The sequence below is a fragment of the Tachyglossus aculeatus genome, chromosome 3, assembly GCF_015852505.1.
Source record: "Tachyglossus aculeatus isolate mTacAcu1 chromosome 3, mTacAcu1.pri, whole genome shotgun sequence".
NCBI lineage: Eukaryota > Metazoa > Chordata > Mammalia > Monotremata > Tachyglossidae > Tachyglossus > Tachyglossus aculeatus.
This window is the reverse complement of record NC_052068.1, coordinates 33,831,952-33,849,840: the sequence shown is the minus strand read 5'-3', so window position 1 is coordinate 33,849,840 and position 17,889 is coordinate 33,831,952. Positions and strand designations below refer to the sequence as shown.

General features: G+C 46.7%; 1 protein-coding gene across 3 annotated transcripts in view; it reads left to right on the top strand.

The window, feature by feature from the left end:
- ZCCHC24 (zinc finger CCHC-type containing 24) overlaps positions 1 to 17,889 on the top strand; it is a 178,737-nt gene that overhangs the window by 24,688 nt on the left and 136,160 nt on the right. For all 3 annotated transcript variants that reach the window (XM_038744435.1, XM_038744436.1, XM_038744437.1), the window contains exon 2: positions 5,712 to 5,912. In XM_038744435.1, coding sequence (XP_038600363.1) covers positions 5,712 to 5,912 — 201 coding nt within the window. The remainder of the gene's footprint in view (positions 1 to 5,711; positions 5,913 to 17,889) is intronic.

Genomic DNA, 17,889 nt, shown 5'->3' with positions numbered 1-17,889 from the left:
GTCTCCCAATCAATCAATCAATCAATCGTATTTATTGAGCGCTTACTGTGTGCAGAGCACTGTACTAAGCACTTGAGAAGTCCAAGTTGGCAACATATAGAGACAGTCCCTACCCAACAGTGGGCTCACAGTCTAGAAGGGGGAGACAGACAACAAAACCAAACATATTAACAAACTCTAGACTCTAAGTTCCCAGTAGGAAGGGAGTGTGTCTACCAACTCTGTTATATTGTAATAATAACAATATTGATGGTATTTGTTAAGCGCCTACTTGCACTCTCCCAACTGCTTAGTACAGTGCTCTGCACACAGTAAGCACTCAATAAATACCGTTAATAATGATGATTTGCATTCTGGGGGAGGGGGAACTGGAAATAATACTAACGATGATACTTACTAAGCGCTGATTATATGCCAAGCACTAGGTAGATATGACATGACCAGATTAGACACCGTCCCTGACACACGTGGGGTTCACAGTCTATGAGGGAGGGAGAAGAGATATTTTATCCCCCATTTTATGGGTGAGAAAACTGAGGCACAGAGGGGTTAAGTGACTTGCCCAAGGCTGCACTGAAGGTAACCGGTGGAACCGGGACTAGAACCCAGGTCTCCTGACTCCCTCCATCTCACACTCTTTTTCCTAGGCCATTTTGCCTTCTAGGAAAAACCAGAACCGAACCCCTGCTATATCCCCATTCTACTTTCTGACCATTCATTCATTCATTCGGTCGTATTTATTGAGCGCTTACTGTGTGCAGAGCACTGTACTAAGCGCTTGGGAAGTACAAGTTGGCAACATATGCAGACGGTCTCTACCCAACAGTGGGCTCACAGTCTAGAAGGGGGAGACAGAGAACAAAATAAAGCATATTAACAAAATAAAATAAATAGGATAAATATGTACAAATAAATAGAGTAATAAGTACGTACAAACATATATACATCTATACAGGTGCTGTGGGGAGGGGAAGGAGGTAAGGTGGGGGGGATGAGGAGGGGGAGAAGGAAATTCAATTCGGAGCGAATTGCAAAATGGCGTATTGGATAGAGCCCAGGCCTGGGATTTGGAAGGTCATGGGTTCTAATCCGGCTCTGCCACGTGTCTGCTGTGTGACCTTGGGCAAGTCACTTCACTTCTCTGGGCCTCAGTCCCCTCATCTGCAAAATGGGGATTGTGACTGTGAGCCCCACGTGGGACAGTGACTGTGTCCAGCCCGATTTGCTTGTATTCCCCCCAGCGCTTAGTGCAGTGCCTGGTACATAGTAAGTGCTTATTCATGACCACTCCTGACTTGTCCTCCTGCGTCTGCCTCCTGGAATTCCGGGAAATCTGACTGGGATGACCAGGCTTTGTCAAACTCGAGGTGACTTGGGGCTCGTCCCCCGGCATCTTTAGCAGGGAGAGAGAGGAGGAGTCATGGAAACTCAGCAACCACTTGAGAGCTACCAAACCACAGAATGGATACTGTAGCTGGAGAAAAGGCGGCTGTTGGGGGAATACTGGGGGGGTCTCTCTTCCTATGGTTAGAGCGTCCACCTCCATTCAGTAGAAAAATGGGCCCCCCAGGCCACAGAATAGACCCCTAAATGTCGAAGGCCCTGGTGCAGAGGGGCACTGGCCTAATTCCCCCTCGATCCAAAAGCATGATTTCCAGGTAACTCGTTGTGGGGCTGGATTTATCCGTTGCCGTTGTGGGTGGAGAGTGAGAAGGAGAGCTGGAGCAGAGTTTCTCCCCATGTGAGCTTACTGCTTGCCAATCTCTCCTGGGCTCTGGGCAGATTTACAAGCATGGGGCCAAATCTCATTTTACTTTCTGGTTCTAGTCAACAGACCATAAACTGGAAGAGGAACTTTAGAATAAGCATTCTGGTTCCCCTTCAAAGAGGAATCTTGTCCTGGACCCAGGCCAGGTGACAGACATCTGGATCGCATTCCCGACTCTATCTAGAAGCAGCCTTATTTAGCGGATGGAGCCCGGGCCTGGGAGTTAGAAGGACCTGGGTTCTAATCCTGGCCCACCAAGTCTGCTGTGTGACCTCGGTCAAGTCGCTTAACTTCTCGGTGCCTCAGTTACCTCATCTGTGAAATGTGGTTTAAGACTGGGAGCCCCATGTGGGACAGGGACTGAGTCCAACCTGATTAACTAATATCTACCCCAGCACTTAGAACACTCCTTGGCACACAGTAAGTGCTTAATAAGTATTTTATTACTATTATTATTAATAATAATAATTACTATTATCTTTTTAATGTCTCATCTCTTGGGCCTCAGTTTCCTATCTGTACAGAGGGCGTGATGACTGTCAACAGCAATTATATGGTCCTAGACCCTGAACAATTATCTGTAATTTATTCTTATATCTGTAATTTATTATATCTATAATTTATTTGTTTATATTAATGTCTGCCTCCCCGCCTCTAGACTGAAGCTCATTGTCGGCAGGGAATGTGCCTGTTTATTGTTGTAGTGTACTCTCCCAAGTGCTTAGCACAGTGCTTTGCACACAGTGAGCACTGAATAAAAACGATTGAATGAATGACTACTCCCCACCGCTCCGGTGCTGGTTGTTCAATTCTTGTTTAATAAAGTCGTCAGCCCATGACTCCTATAAATAGACCGTGGATATGCTGAGCTGAAGAGCTGACCTGGTTGTCTTCTGACTTGCTGGTGGAGGGGCTGTCCGGCTTCCATCAATCAATCAATCAATCAATCGTATTTATTGAGTGCTTACTGTGTGTAGAGCACTGTACTAAGCGCTTGGGAAGTACAAGTTGGCAACATATAGAGACAGTCCCTACCTAACAGTGGCCTCACAGTCTAAAAGGGGGAGACAGAGAACAAAACCAAACATAATAACAACATAATAACAAAATAAAATAGATAGAATAGATATGTGCAAGTAAAATACATAAATAAATAAATAAATAGAGTAATAAATATGTACAAACATATATACATATATACAGGTGCTGTGGGGAAGGGAAGGAGGTAAGATTGGGGGGATGGAGAGGGGGACGGGGGGGAGAGGAAGGAAGGGGCTCAGTCTGGGAAGGCCTCCATCAAAGTAACACTCATTGTGAGCAGGAACTCTATCCGTCACATTGTTATACTGTACTCTCCCAAGCGCTTAGTACAATGCTCTGCACAGTAAGCACTCAATGAATACGACTGACCGACGGACTGACAAAGTCCAGAGAGGTGAGGCAGTTAGAAGCACATCTGTAAAGGCGTGAAATAATAATAATAATGACTGTGGTGTTTGTTAAGCGCTTACTATGTGTCCGGCACTGTGCTAAGTGGTGGGCTAGATACAAGCAAATCAGGTTGGACACAGTCCCTGTCCCACTTGGGGCTCACAGTCTCAATCCTCATTTTACAGATGAGGTAACTGAGACACAGAGAAGTGAAGTGATATGAGCAAGGTCACACAGCAGATGAGTGGCAGAGCCAGGATTAAAACCTATGGCCTTCTGCTTCTCAGGCCCAGGGAATAATAATAATAATAATAATAATAATAATACTAATAATAACAATAATAATAATAATAATAATAATAATAATAGCATTTGTGAAGTGCTTACTATGTGCAAAGCACTGTTCTAAGCGCTGGGGGGTGTACAAGGTAATCAGGTTGTCCCGCATGGGGCTCACAGTCATCATCCCCATTTTACAGATGAGGGAACTGAGACACAGAGAAGTGAAGTGATATGAGCAAGGTCACACAGCAGATGAGTGGCAGAGCCAGGATTAAAACCTATGGCCTTCTGCCTCTCAGGCCCAGGGAATAATTATAATGATAATAATAATAATAATAATAATAATAATAATAGCATTTGTTAAGCGCTTACTATGTGCAAAACACTGTTCTAAGCGCTGGGGGTATACAAGGTGATCAGGTTGTCCCGCGTGGGCCTCATAGTCATCATCCCCATTTTACAGATGAGGTAACTGAGACACAGATAAGTGAAGTGATATGAGCAAGGTCACACAGCAGATGAGTGGCAGAGCCAGGATTAAAACCTATGGCCTTCTGCCTCTCAGGCCCAGGGAATAATAATAATAATAATAATAATAGTAATAATAATAATAATAATAATAATAATAGCATTTGTTAAGTGCTTACTAAGTGCAAAGCACTGTTCTAAGCGCTGGGGGGATACAAGGTGATCAGGTCGTCCCGCGTGGGACTCACAGTCATCATCCCCATTTTACAGATGAGGTAACTGAGACACAGAGAAGTTGAGTGACTTACCCAAGGTCACACAGCAGACATGTGGCGGAGCAAGGATTCGAACCCGTGACCTCGGACTCCAAAGCCCGTGCTTTTTCCACTGAGCCATGCTGCTTCTCTAGGAAGCCAGGGAGTGGTGGCTCAGCTGTGAGGCTTTGGTAAGGCAGAGCAGGTAGGGAAGCTAGGAGGACGGTTCTCTAGTTTTCTCTTCAGTGTTGGGCGGTTTGGTATTTTTTTTTTTTTTGGAGGAGCTCCTTCGGCTGAAGAGATGAGTTGAACAAAACCCTCAAGGCTGCAACTACAGGGAAAAAGTTTTACATATCATTTAGGGCTAAAAGGTTTTTTAGCTTCAACTATATTGTGTTGTTCAGGAAACAATACCTTCCGCTGGAAATGTCAGGAAGCTTGGGCTCTAAGTATATTTTTAGGCCTGACTTTTGTCGCTGCGGTCTTAGTTCAGTGGGTGGTGATTTGGTCAGAGGTCTCTTGCATCTCTGGATGGGGAAATCAGCTGGGCTACCGATTTTGAGGGATAGAAATCCTGGAAATGGAGCAGGGGCTTAAGGTCAGAGATTTCCTGGGCTTGCCGTTATCAGTTCTATCCTAGGCCTGACAAGGACAAAACATGTGATAACGTTAGAATCAGGAGGGAAAGGAAAAGGGCTACTTCCCATCCCTATCTACTCACTTACTCTAGAGGAGCAAGGTAGACAGACAGGCAGGCAACAGATCAAGTGCTTGTTTCTCCTGGAAAGTTTGGAGGAGTTTGGTGAGTGGGTGGGGAAGGGAGAATAGATTCTCCTCCTACTAATTCCCAAAAGACAGAAGGATTACTGGATCAAAGGAAGGTTGGAGGCGGAGCAATAAATAAATGCCTGTGGCTTCTGTTGATCAGGAAATGGTCGGTCCCTGGAAAGAGGGAAAACTCCTTACTGTGAGCATGTGTGTGGGAAGCAGCTTAGATTCAGAATCAGAGGACGCCGATTCTAATTCCAGCTCTGCCATTTACCTGCTGTGTGACCTTGGGCAAGTCACTGCACTTCCTCAGTACCTCAGTTTCCTCATTTGCAAAACAGAGAATAAATATCTGTTATCCCTCCAGCTTAGTCTGTGAGCTCTTTGTGAGTCAGGGACCCTGTCCAACCTGATTATATTGTATTTTCCACCGTGTTTGACCCATAGCGCTGAACAAATACCACAATTAGGACATGTGGCGGAGCTGGTCATGAGCGCCAGTTCACAAGTGGACAACTGTTTTCCATCCCTCTTTATGGGGGCAAAGTGGGCGAGGGATCTAGGAAGATTACTACCGAAGCAGGTGGTGGTGGCCATCTTTAGCCTCACAGCTGGGAGATCTTTGGAATGAGGGCCAAGGGTGAGTCGTCAGGCAGCTCTGGATCAATGGCCAGGTTCTTTGTGCTCATTTAGCTTCTCAAGCGACAGCAGCATCTCATGTGTTTTCCTCTTCCCTGCAGGCGCTGAGCAGCAGTCTGTATAAGAGTGCATCTCCCTATGGCTCCCTCAACAACATCGTGGACGGACTCAGCTCCCTGACCGAGCACTTCTCTGATCTGTCCCTCTCCTCAGAGGCCAGGAAGCCCAGCAAAAGACCACCCCCCAACTACCTGTGCCACCTCTGTTTCAACAAGGGACACTATATCAAAGACTGCCCTCAGGTAAGAGAGCGGCCACTCCGGCTCCTTTACGTCCATTTCAGTTGTAACGCACGTGCGTAACTCGTTGCCGACTAGAAGGACGTGCTTGCTTTCAGAACATTTCTTGCTTCCAAAAATAAGTGGCCCGTGTAGCCTCAGACTTCTCCTGGATTTGAGGAATAATCTTCTAAAGCAGGGGTCCGCAGCCTTTTTTGTAGCCGAGCCAAACGAAACGGATTCTTGGAACAGTTGGGGTACAAAGAGCCAGATGATTTATGCCCTCTCCACCGACACAGTAAACACTCAATAAATACCACTGACTGAGGGATTGACCCCTGCTCATATCCATGTGATTCTTGATGTCATTAAGGAGTGAAGGGGAGAAGGAGAGAGAGGGAAAGAGGGGAAGAGAAGGCCGGGGACATCAGCGACAGCTAACCCCTGGTGAACCTGGGCAAGGCGAGTGGACCCTGATTTCCAGAAAGCCACGGAACCAGTCGCCCACCTCACTTGTGGCATCTGAGGGAGAATTCCCCCAAGGACGTATTGTGCTCTCCTGGGCCTTGGTGCAGTTTTCTGCACTTAGTAAGTGCTCAGAAACTGTCACTGATTAATTATGGGGAGTCACCCCAAATAGCCCCTGGGCGAGCAAGGACTCAAAGGGCCAAGAGGTCTGAAGGGTCAGGAGCGGTTTCAGGTCTGTTTCCCATATTGTACTCTCCCAAGCATTTAGTACAGTGCTCGGCACTTAGTAAGTGCTCAATAAATTCCATTGATGATAATGATGATGCTCCTCCCAAGCCCCTGGCCAGCTCTTAGGCTCACGTGGTCCCTGCCTACAGCTTCCCCGTCCCCCACCATCTCTAAAAAGCTGCTAAACCACGGGAAGGAGGTGGGGGAAGCCTCATTTTGGCCCACTCCCTCCCACCCTGCAGGATTTGTTTGGAGGAATCCTCTGTCTGCTTCAGCAGGAGGAGCTGGGTGAGGAGGGGCAGGGAGAATTGATAAGCTTGGTGTTTGTCTTAGCCTGAAAATGAGGCGGGAGCTGGAGAGAGGGGCAGAGGGCAAGGCCCGGAGAAGGAGAGAGAATTGAACTTACAGCTGGCTGCTTCCTTCTCCACCTCTGTAGCCTCTGCTGCTGCCACTGCTTAACTCAGCTGAGGCCATGCTGGGAGTGCCACGAATTGTGTTTGTGCTCCTGAACTAGAGGTTCCAAACTCCAGCCCAAAAGGAAGGGAAAATGGAGAAAATGTAAAGGCCCTCAGTGAAAAATGTTGGGAGCGGAGAGGCTCCATGTTACTTTTGATAATTTGAAAAAGTTCATTAGGTTTGGGGAACACGCAGAAAAATTTCAGGCATTATGGCCTCAAACCGGGGTCCATTTCCTTGGATCACAGCCTTTGCAAATCAAGCCAGGTAGCTAGGGGAGGAAAGCCTCCATGAAAGGAGGGTGGCCTCTGTGGAAGCCTACCTCCATAGGGAAGGGATTTCTCTTCATGCTGTAAGGAGATCATGAGAGCGCCACGTCTTTTAGACCTGATTATCTGAGCAGGAGACTGTTCTTATGAAATGAACCAGGCACTGAAATGATTGCAAACACACTTGCTTTTTTTTTTTCCTCCCTGTTCTCTTCTCCTCCTCCTCCTCCTTTCCTCCGCCAGAAGTCTCCTGGTCCCAGCCTGCCAGGTTTCCCATCAGCTCGGGTTTCCACTTGGCATGGCGGAGGTGCACTGGCTCTGACGGAGGTGGAGCTGGAAGGCTCCGAATCCTCGCCGCTCTCACAAATCTTCTGTGTTGCAGTCACAGGGAAAGAATGTGGGGCGGACTCCAGGAATACAGATGTGCGCATTAGTGGTATTCCCTTGGTCCCCAGTTTTGGCCTCCTGGCTCCTCCTCACATGCAACCTTGGTTCTCCCGAATAGTGGTCCCGGGGCCGGGCAGAATCAGTGGGTATGGTGATGATGATGATGGTATTTGTTCAGCGCTTACAATGTGCCAAGCACTGTTCTAAGCACTGGGGTAAATAAAAGGTAATCAGGTCAGACACGGTCCCTATCCCACATGGGATTCACAGTTTTAATCCCCATTTTACAGCTGAGGTAATGAGGCACAGAGATGTGAAGTGACTTCACACAACAGACAAGTGGAGGAGCCAGGATTAGAACCCAGATCTTTCGGCCTCTCAAGCCCATGCTCAATCCACTAGGCTAAGCTGCTTTCCTCTCAGGCTGAGGCAGGTCAGCGGGCAACGATGATCTTTTGGGGTCTTTCTGCTATTATAGGTGATCCCTGGTTATCTGGCCAACGGAGAGGTTTTCTGTTATGCTTGGCCTTGATGGACAGAGTAGGCCATCGCTATGCTCAAATGAGGAGAGGAATTGGCAGAGAGATGGTGGGAAGGGGTGTCTCAGGTGACCCAAAATATGTGCGTGGGTGGATGGGTGGAGAGAGGTGGAACATTGAGGGGGGGGCGGGAAAGTGGTTACACGGTGTCCTTGGAGTGTTGTCTGTTTGGACTTTCAAGAATGTCTTGCAGGCCTCAGACATATTTCTCCAAGACACTGGATGACTTCTGTTCAGGGAAATTGTTGATGAGGCTGGAGGAGCAGGGATTTGTCTTTGCCCTGATGTATTGGTCTCTCATCAGAACCAGTCTTCTGGATTACATCTCCAGGACAGCTCTGTTGACTCAATGTTACCTTAGGCTCGCAACATGGCATATAAGTACCAAGCCGGGTGAGATTGGACCTGCAACAAGGAGCAGGATATAGTGTATCTCCCACTGGGCTGACTCCCTGATGAATCTTCCTCCCCATCTTTTCCAACCCCCGATCCTTCGTTGGCAAAGTCCCCAGAGCTGACACAGTGCGTGTACTGTTTAGGATCATAATGTTCAAGGGAAACCATTCTTTGGATCCGCTCACAATGTCCGGTATGAAGCGATGATAGTCTGGGTCACTTCCTGGATCCCAGGAAAATGCCACACATGCTCCCACCTGGGGTTTGCCTTCTGTTCCCAACTGGGGGACATTTCCACTAAAGCATTTCTGGGTCGTGCCCTTCCAGCACACTGCTGTGACGTTCGTCTTATTAGATCATCGGTGCCAATATTCTAGTTACCCATAGTGAGGAAATGAGTGACCATGCTTGCAATAGGGGGCTTTTGCAGGGGAAAGCCAGCAATCAACCGCTGGTATTTATTGAGCGCTTACTGTGTGCAAAGCACTGTACTAAACCCTTGGGAGAGTACAATATAACAATAGACACATTACTGCTCACAATCCCCCGGGCCTGGAATGCCCTCCCTCTGCCCATCCGCCAAGCTAGCTCTCTTCCTCCCTTCAAGGCCCTGCTGAGAGCTCACCTCCTCCAGGAGGCCTTCCCAGACTGAGCCCCTTCTTTCCTCTCCCCCTCGTCCCCCTCTCCATCCCCCCGTCTTACCTCCTTCCCTTCCCCACAGCACCTGTATATATGTATATATGGTTGTACATATTTATTACTCTATTTATTTATTTTACTTGTACATTTCTATCCTACTTATTTTATTTTGTTGGTATGTTTGGTTCTGTTCTCTGTCTCCCCCTTTTAGACTGTGAGCCCGCTGTTGGGTAGGGACTGTCTCTATGTGATGCCAATTTGTACTTCCCAAGTGCTTAGTACAGTGCTCTGCACATAGTAAGCGCTCAATAAATACGATTGATTGATTGATTGATTGATTGATCTAGAACAGGAGATGGACATTAATATAAATAAATAGTTAAATAAATCACACGTACATATGTGCTTTGGGAATGGGAGTTTTAATGAATGAAGGGGCAAGTAAGACTGGTGCAGAAGGGAGTGGGAGAAGAGGAGAGGAGGGCTTAATTAGAGAAGGCTTCTTGGAGGAGATACGCCTTCAATAAGGTTTTGAAGTGGGGGAGAGCGATTTTCTGTCTGATATGAGGAGGGAGGGCATACCAGGCCAGAGGTAGGATGTGGGCGAGAAGTCGGCGGCAAGTGGGTAGACCCATTCCCTGCCCACAGTGAGCTTACAGTCCAGACTGAGGACCTTTCCCGAGGGAAACAAACGGGATAACCATTACTCTTCAGAAACAGCAATGAGGATATTTCATCCTCAGTGGGGTCTTCTAGGAAAGACAACGCTATATGTATATCCTTGCGTCAGACAAATTCCTTGCATTAAAGTCTCTTTTAGAGCTTACTTTGAGCCTCAGAACGTGTGTGACCTGATTGTATTCTATCTACCCCCAGTACTTAGTAAAGTGCTCAACATTTAGTAAACAGTTAACAAATACCATAATCGTTATTACTGAATCTTTCTCCTTTTGTTGGTTGCGGTATAAACCCATCAGACAGCCTGGCAAGGTGCTGGATAGTTGTACTGGGTCAGCGGGGAAAACTCTGTGTCCTCTACCCACCCAATTCAGGCTGCCAGTCTATTCAGGCCTGGGACTTTTCCCTTCCAAACTTGCTTTCTCTCCAGGATGCAGGGGGAGTGAAATGAATGGCTCCAAGTTTGGACTATGGCTCCTAGAACAAAGACTGAATTTAACCAGATTGGTGAGGAGACACAGGAAATGGCTTGAGAAGCAGAGACCAGGGAGGAGCAGGGCGAAGGGAAAACAGAAGTTCTTGGGGCAGTTTCGGGGTTGGGCGTGGCTACCCATTTTTTTAAATGGAAGAGGGATGCATCATGCAAATGGGAATTACAAGCCACCCCTGTAATAATGATAATAATAATAATTATGGTATTTGTTAAGCGCTTACTATGTCCCAAGCACTGTTCTAAGCACTGGGGTAGATACAAGGTAATCAGGTTGTCCCAAGTGGGGATTAGAACCCACAACTTCTGACTCCCAAGCCTGTGTTCTTTCCACTAAGCCACGCTGCTTCTCCAATAATAATGGCATTTATTAAGCACTTACTATGTGCAAAATACTGTTCTAAGTGCTGGGTAGGTTACAAGGTTTGAGAAGCAGCGTGGTTCAGTGGAAAGAGCCCGGGCTTTGGAGTCAGAGGTCATGGGTTCAAATCCCAGCTCCACCACTCATCAGCTGTGAGACTTTGGGCAAGTCACTTAACTTCTCTGGGCCTCAGTTGCCTCATCTGTAAAATGGGGATTAAAGACTGTGAGCCCCCCATGGGACAACCTGATCACCTTGTAAATTCCCCAGCACTTAGAACAGTGCTCTACACATAGTAAGCACTTAATAAATGCCATTATTATTATTATTACAAGGTGATCAGGTTGTTCCATGGGGGGCTCACAGTCTTAGTTCCCATTCTACCGATGAGGTAATTGAGGCATAGAGAAGTTAAGTGACTTGCCCAAAGTCACACAGTTGACAGTTGACGGAGCCGGGATTTGAACCCCTGACCTCTGACTCCAAATCTCGTGCTCTCTCCACTGAGCCACGCTGCTTCTCTAATAAAGGAGACCATCTTGAAATCAACTCCATTCCAATCCTGGAAGGCCAGGATTCCTGTCAACACAGTGACCTCAGTTCTCTAGTTGGAGGAATGGGCAAATCTGGCTCTCTAGGAGCAAAGGCATTGTAAAAGCACACAGATCACTCCACCTCCCAACATATGACGTCTTTGTTCTGCATAACCTTATGTTTGTGTCTGATCCTGTGTACTTTTCATAATAATGGGGACTTTGAGCTCATTTTTGTGACTTTAACTGGAGCCCATCTTAAGCGATATGTGTGTGAGAGCCCGCTGTTGGGTAGGGACCATCTCTATATGTTGCCAACTTGTACTTCCCAAGCGCTTAGTACAGTGCTCTGCACACAGTAAGCGCTCAATAAAAATGATTGAATGAATGAATGATGTTAAATAATGATGGTATTTACTATGTGCAAAGCACTGTTCTAAGCGCTGGGGAGGTTACAAGGTGATCAGGTTGTGCACGGGAGGCTCACAGTCTTAATCCCCATTTTACAGATGAGGGAACTGAGGCCCAGAGAAGTGAAGTGACTTGCCCAAAGCCACACAGCTGACAATTGGCGGAGCCGGGGTTTGAACCCATGACCTCTGACTCCAAAGCCCGGGCTCTTTCCACTGAGCCACGCTGACCCATTTTAAATGGGCCACCTTCATCTAAACTCATATAAATGTGGAGAAGCAGTGTGGACTGGGAACCGACAGACTTGGATTCTAATTCTGACACTGCCACTTGTCTACTGTATAACCTTGGGCCAGTCACTTTGACTTCTCTGGGTCTCAGTATCCTCATCAACAAAATGGGGATTCACTATCTGTACTTAGAATATGAGCCAGGGATTGGTTCTGAACTGATTGGGTAGGGACCGTCTCTATATATTGCCAACTTGTATTTCCCAAGCGCTTAGTACAGTGCTCTGCACCCAATAAATATGATTGAATGAATGAATGAATGAATGATTGTCTTGTATCTACCCCACTGCTTATCTTAGTATAGTGCTTGGCACATAGTAAGCGCTTAGCAAATGCCATGGCCTAGTGGATAGAGCATGGGCTTAGGATTTGGAAGGACCTGGGTTCTAATCCCACCTCCACCACTTATCTGCTGTGTGACCTTGGGCAAGTCACTTCACTTCTATGTGCCTCAGTTATCTCATCTGTAAAATGGGGATTAAGACTCTGAGCACCATGTTGGAACAGGACCTGTATCTGACCTGATTAGCCTGTATCTACCTCGGTGCTTAGAACAGTACCTGGGACATCGTCAGAGTTTAGCAAAGAAAATATAAAAATGATTATCCTGTAAATATAGAATTCATGTATTATAGGTGCATAGTCCCAGAAACCCCTCCACGCACCCTCCAGTTGGAATTACCGTCTTCTAGCGGGGGCGAAACACGACCTCTGATGTCCTTCGGGTCTTGCCGATGATGGAATTGTACATGTCCTTCTTTCACAAAGTGCTCTTTTATAAGCTTGTGTGTCAAGAAAGCCCGCAGCCAGAAGGGGTGTGCACTGCAAGGCTGAGTGGGCAGCTTTTCCTCAGGTACGTGAAATTGAACTGAATCTAGAAATCATCATCATCATCATCAATCGTATTTATTGAGCGCTTACTATGTGCAGAGCACTTGGGAAGTACAAACTGGCAAAATATAGAGACAGTCCCTACCCAACAGTGGGCTCACAGTCTAAAAGGGGGAGACAGAGAACAAAACCAAACATACTAACAAAATAAAATAAATAGAATAGATATGTACAAATAAAATAAATAAATAAATAGAGTAATATATATGTACAAACATATATACATATATATGACCCAGACATACATAAAAGACCCAGAGCGGTTCTGAGAGTCCTTCGATTGATTTCTCTGAAATGGCTTTCAAGTCACTTTCTGGGTCTGCCTTCCAGACGGGTTTCATCTGGCCCTTTGAGGGAGAGGGGTATTTCTTTGCTTTTATAACACTCATTTCCCCAAAGAAACTTAAGCCGGTTGAAAGTCGCAGACATCAAAGGCCCCTTCATCCATGTCAGCTTCTCAAACTCCTGCTCAACCTGGGAGTGTTGAGCGTCCAAATGCTGGGCTGGCCGGAACGAGGCTTCTGTACACAAACTGAGGGGGACCTTGAAGAACCACGTCCAACAGCGTTTGGGTTTGAACAGTGTGTGCTTTCATACTCTCCACGTGGAGTTCCAGGTGTGTGTTTTTTTGGGGGTGGTGGTGCATGAATGGAGTGGGAAAAGCTAGAGGGCTGAGGTGAGACCCCCCGAAGGAATGGCAGAAGGGAGCGGTGGAAACTACAAGTGGCTTCTTGGAAGTCACTTTTAGTGATTTGCCTCATTTGCCCTGTTGATTGCATTATGCGATGTCTGAGAAGCCCCTTGGAAAGCTGTGTGGCCTAGTGGAAAGAGCCCAGGCCTGGGAATCAGAGGACCTGAGATCCACTTACTTGCTGTAGGACCCCGGGCAACTTAATTAACTTCTCTGTGCCTCATTTACGGAGACTCACAACTGATTCTCCCTCCCACCTATGCTGCGAGTCCCATGTGGGACATTTGAGTTATTTGTACATATCTATTCTATTTATTTTATTTTGTTAGTATGTTTGGTTTTGTTCTCTGTCTCCCCCTTTTAGACTGTGAGCCCACTGTTGGGTAGGGACTGTCTCTATATGTTGCCAATTTGTACTTCCCAAGCGCTTAGTACAGTGCTCTGCACATAGTAAGCGCTCAATAAATACGATTGATGATGATGATTTGAGTATCTTCTAGACTGTGAGCTCGTTGTCAGCAGGAATGTGTCTATTGTTATACTGTACTCTCCCAGCATTTAGTACAGTGCTTTGCACACAGTAAGTGCTCAATAAAGACAATTGAATGAATGAATGAATCTTCTCTACCCCACCACTTAGTGCAGGGCACACAGTATGTAATAACAAATATTATTATAATGATGGAATTGACCCAACCACTTAGTGCAGTGCTTGGCACATAGTAAATGTTTAACAAATATTATTATTATAATGATGGAATTTTTAAGCACTTACTGTATGTCAAACACTGTTCTAAGTGCTGGGGTAGATACAAGCTAATGATAATAATAATAATAATAATAATAATAATAATGGCATTTATTAAGCACTTACTATGTGCAAAGCACTGTTCTAAACACCGGGGAGGTTACAAGGTGATCAGGTTGTCCCACGGGGGGGGCTCACAGTCTTCATCCCCATTTTACGATGAGGTAACTGAGGCACAGAGAAGTGAAGTGACTTGCCCAAAGTCACACAGCTGACAAGTGGCAGAGCCAGGATTTGAACCCATGACCTCTGACTCCAAAGCCCGGGCTCTTTCCACTGAGCCACGCTGCTTCTCTATCAGATTGGACACAGTCCCTGTCCCACAGGGGGCTCACAATCTTAATCCCCATTTTACAGATGAGGTCACTAAGGCACAAAGAAGTGAAGGGATTGCCCAGGGTCACACAGCAGGCAAGTAGAGGAGCCGGAATTAGAACCCAGGTCCTTCTGACTTCCACTCCTGTGCTCTATCCACTAGACCATCCTGCTTCCCATACGCATATGAGAAGCAGCGTGGCTCAATGGAAAGTGCCCGGGCTTTGGAGTCAGAGGTCATGGGTTCAAATCCCGGCTCCTCCACTTGTCAGCCGGGTGACCCCGGGCAAGTCACTTCACTTCCCAGCGCTTAGAACAGTGCTTTGCACATAGTAAGCGCTTAACAAATGCCATTATTATTATTATTATTATTATTCTCTGGTCCTCAGTTACCTCATCTGTAAAATGGGGATGAAGACTGTGAGCCCCACATGGGACAACCTGATCACCTTGTAACCTCCCCAGCACTTAGGACAGTGCTTTGCACATAGTAAGTGCTTAATAAATACTATCATTGTTATTATTATTATTACCCTCTTATGGCAAAGAGTAAAGGGGGGAGGCAGGCACAGCTTGTGGTCCTCTGGTGCTAAGCTTAATAATAATAATGTTGGCATTTGTTAAGTGCTTACTATGTGCAAAGCACTGTTCTAAGCGCTGGGGTAGATATGAGGTAATCAGGTTGTCCCATGAGGGGCTCACAGTCTTCATCCCCATTTTACAGATGAGGGAACTGAGGCCCAGAGAAGTGAAGTGACTTGCCTGAAGTCACACAGCTGACAAGTGGTGGAGCTGGGATTTGAACCCATGGTCTCTGACTCCAAAGCACGTGCTCTTTCCACTGAGCCACGCTGCTTCCCAACCTTCTCAATGTGCCTTGTTCTAACCTGTCCCGCCATCAACCCCTGCCCATGTCCTCCCTCTGGCCTGGAATGCCCTCGCTCCTCAAATCTGCCAAACAATCACACTTCCCCACAACTTCAAAGCCCTACTGAAAGCTCACCTCCTCCAAGAGGTCTTCCCAGACTAAGCCCCCCTTTCCTCAGCTTCCCCTCCCCTCCCCATCACCCCAACTCGCTCCCTTTGCTCTACCCCCGCACAGCACTCGTGTATAGTAATAATAATAATGTTGGTATTTGTTAAGCACTTACTATGTGCTATGCGCTGGGGTAGATACAAGGTAATCAGGTTGTCCCACGTAGGGCTCACAGTCTTCATCCCCATTTTACAGATGAGGTAACTGAGGCACAGAGAAGTTTAAGTGACTTGCCCAAGTCACACAGCTGACAAGCAGCAGAGCTGGAATTAGAACCCATGACCACTGACTCCCAAGCCCGTGCTCTTTCCACTAAGCCACGCTGCTTCTCTATATGTAGATATCTATAATTCTGTTTATATTGATGCCTGTCCTCTTGTTTTCTAGACAGTGAGCCCACTTTTGGGTCGGGACCGTCTCTATATGTTGCCAACTAGTACTTCCCAAGCACTTAGTACAGTGCTTTGCACACAGTAAGCGCTCGATCAATACGATTGAATGAATACATTATCTATAATTCTCTTTATGTTGATGCCTGTTCACTTGTTTTGATGTCTGTCTCCCCGCTTCTAGACTGTAAGCCCGGTGCGGGCAGGGGTCATCTTTCTTGCTGAATTGAGCTTTCCCAGTGTTTAGTACAGTGCTCTGCACACGGTAAGTGCTTAATAAATACAATCGAATGAATGAAAGAGAGCACCATGATGAAGTGGCTAGAGCACCGGCTGGGGTGTCAGAAGATCATGGGTTTTGACCCCAGCTCTGCCACTTGTCTGCTTGGTGGCCTTTTTTAGGACCCATGCCAGCTTCTCTGGGACTGTTGCTTTTCTTTTCCCAAAATGGACCTCATTCACTCCCTAACTCCTTCACTTTCAAGCCTGTGAGGGAGCTTGCAATGTTGGTCTTCTGCCTGGAGGCTGGGGAGGGAAATTTGGGAAGGGGAATCAAAAGGTGGCCTCCCTAATTGGGGACTGCTAACTCAAGCTAATGGAGGTGGGAAACTGCCTTTCATTCATTGTCACATTTATTGAGTGCTTACTATAATAATAATAATAATGATGGCATTTGTTAAGCGCCTACTATGTGCAAAGCACTGTTCTAAGCGCTGGGGGGATACAATGTGATCAAGTTGTCCCACGGGGGGCTCACAGTCTTAATCCCCATTTTTACAGATGAGGGAACTGAGGCTCAGAGAAGTTAAGTGACTTGCCCAAGGTCACACAGCAGAGTTGTGGTGGAGGAGGGATGTGCTATGTACTATGTGCAGAGCACTATATTTAGTGCTTGGGAAAGTACAATACAACAATAAAGAGGGACCATCCCGGCCCACAATAAGCTCAGAGTCTAGATGGGGGGAGACGGACATCAATACAAGTAAACAGATATCAATATAAATAAAAATTACAGATATATACGGAAGTGCTGTGGGGTGGGTGGGGGAGAGCAGAAGGAGCAAGTCAGGGTGTTGTGGGAGATGAGGAAAAGTGGGGCTTAGTCTGGGAAGGCGCCATGGAGGAGCTGTGCCTTCAGTAAGGTTTTGAAGGTGGGGAAGACTAATTGTCCTGTCAGATGTGAGGAAGGAGGGCATTCCAGGCCAGAGGTAGGATGTGGGCCGGGGGCAAGGATGAGACAGGCAAGATCAAGGCACAGTGAGAAGGGTAGCGCCAGAGGAGTGAAGCAGGTGGACTGGAAGGAGAGAATCGAAGAAGCAACGTGGCTTAGTTGAAAGAACCCGGGCTTGGGAATCAGAGATCATGGGCTCTAATCCCCACTTATCAGCTGTGTGACTTTGGGCAAGTCACTTAACTTCTCTGTGCCTTGTGACCTCATCTGGAAAATGGGGATGAAGACTGTGAGCCCCAAGTGGGACAACCTGATCACCTTGTATCCCCCTCCAGCGCTTAGAACAGTGCTTGGCACATAGTAAGCGCTTAACAAATACCATTATTATTATTATTATTATTACTCCAGTGCTTAGAACAATGCATGGCACATAATAAGAGTTTAACAGATACCATCATTATTATAGAAGAGGACACGGTGATGGAGCGCTTCTCTTAAATCAAGAAGCCCCACTGCCACCATAACTAAACCAAGACTTTTAGGAAAATGCATTAT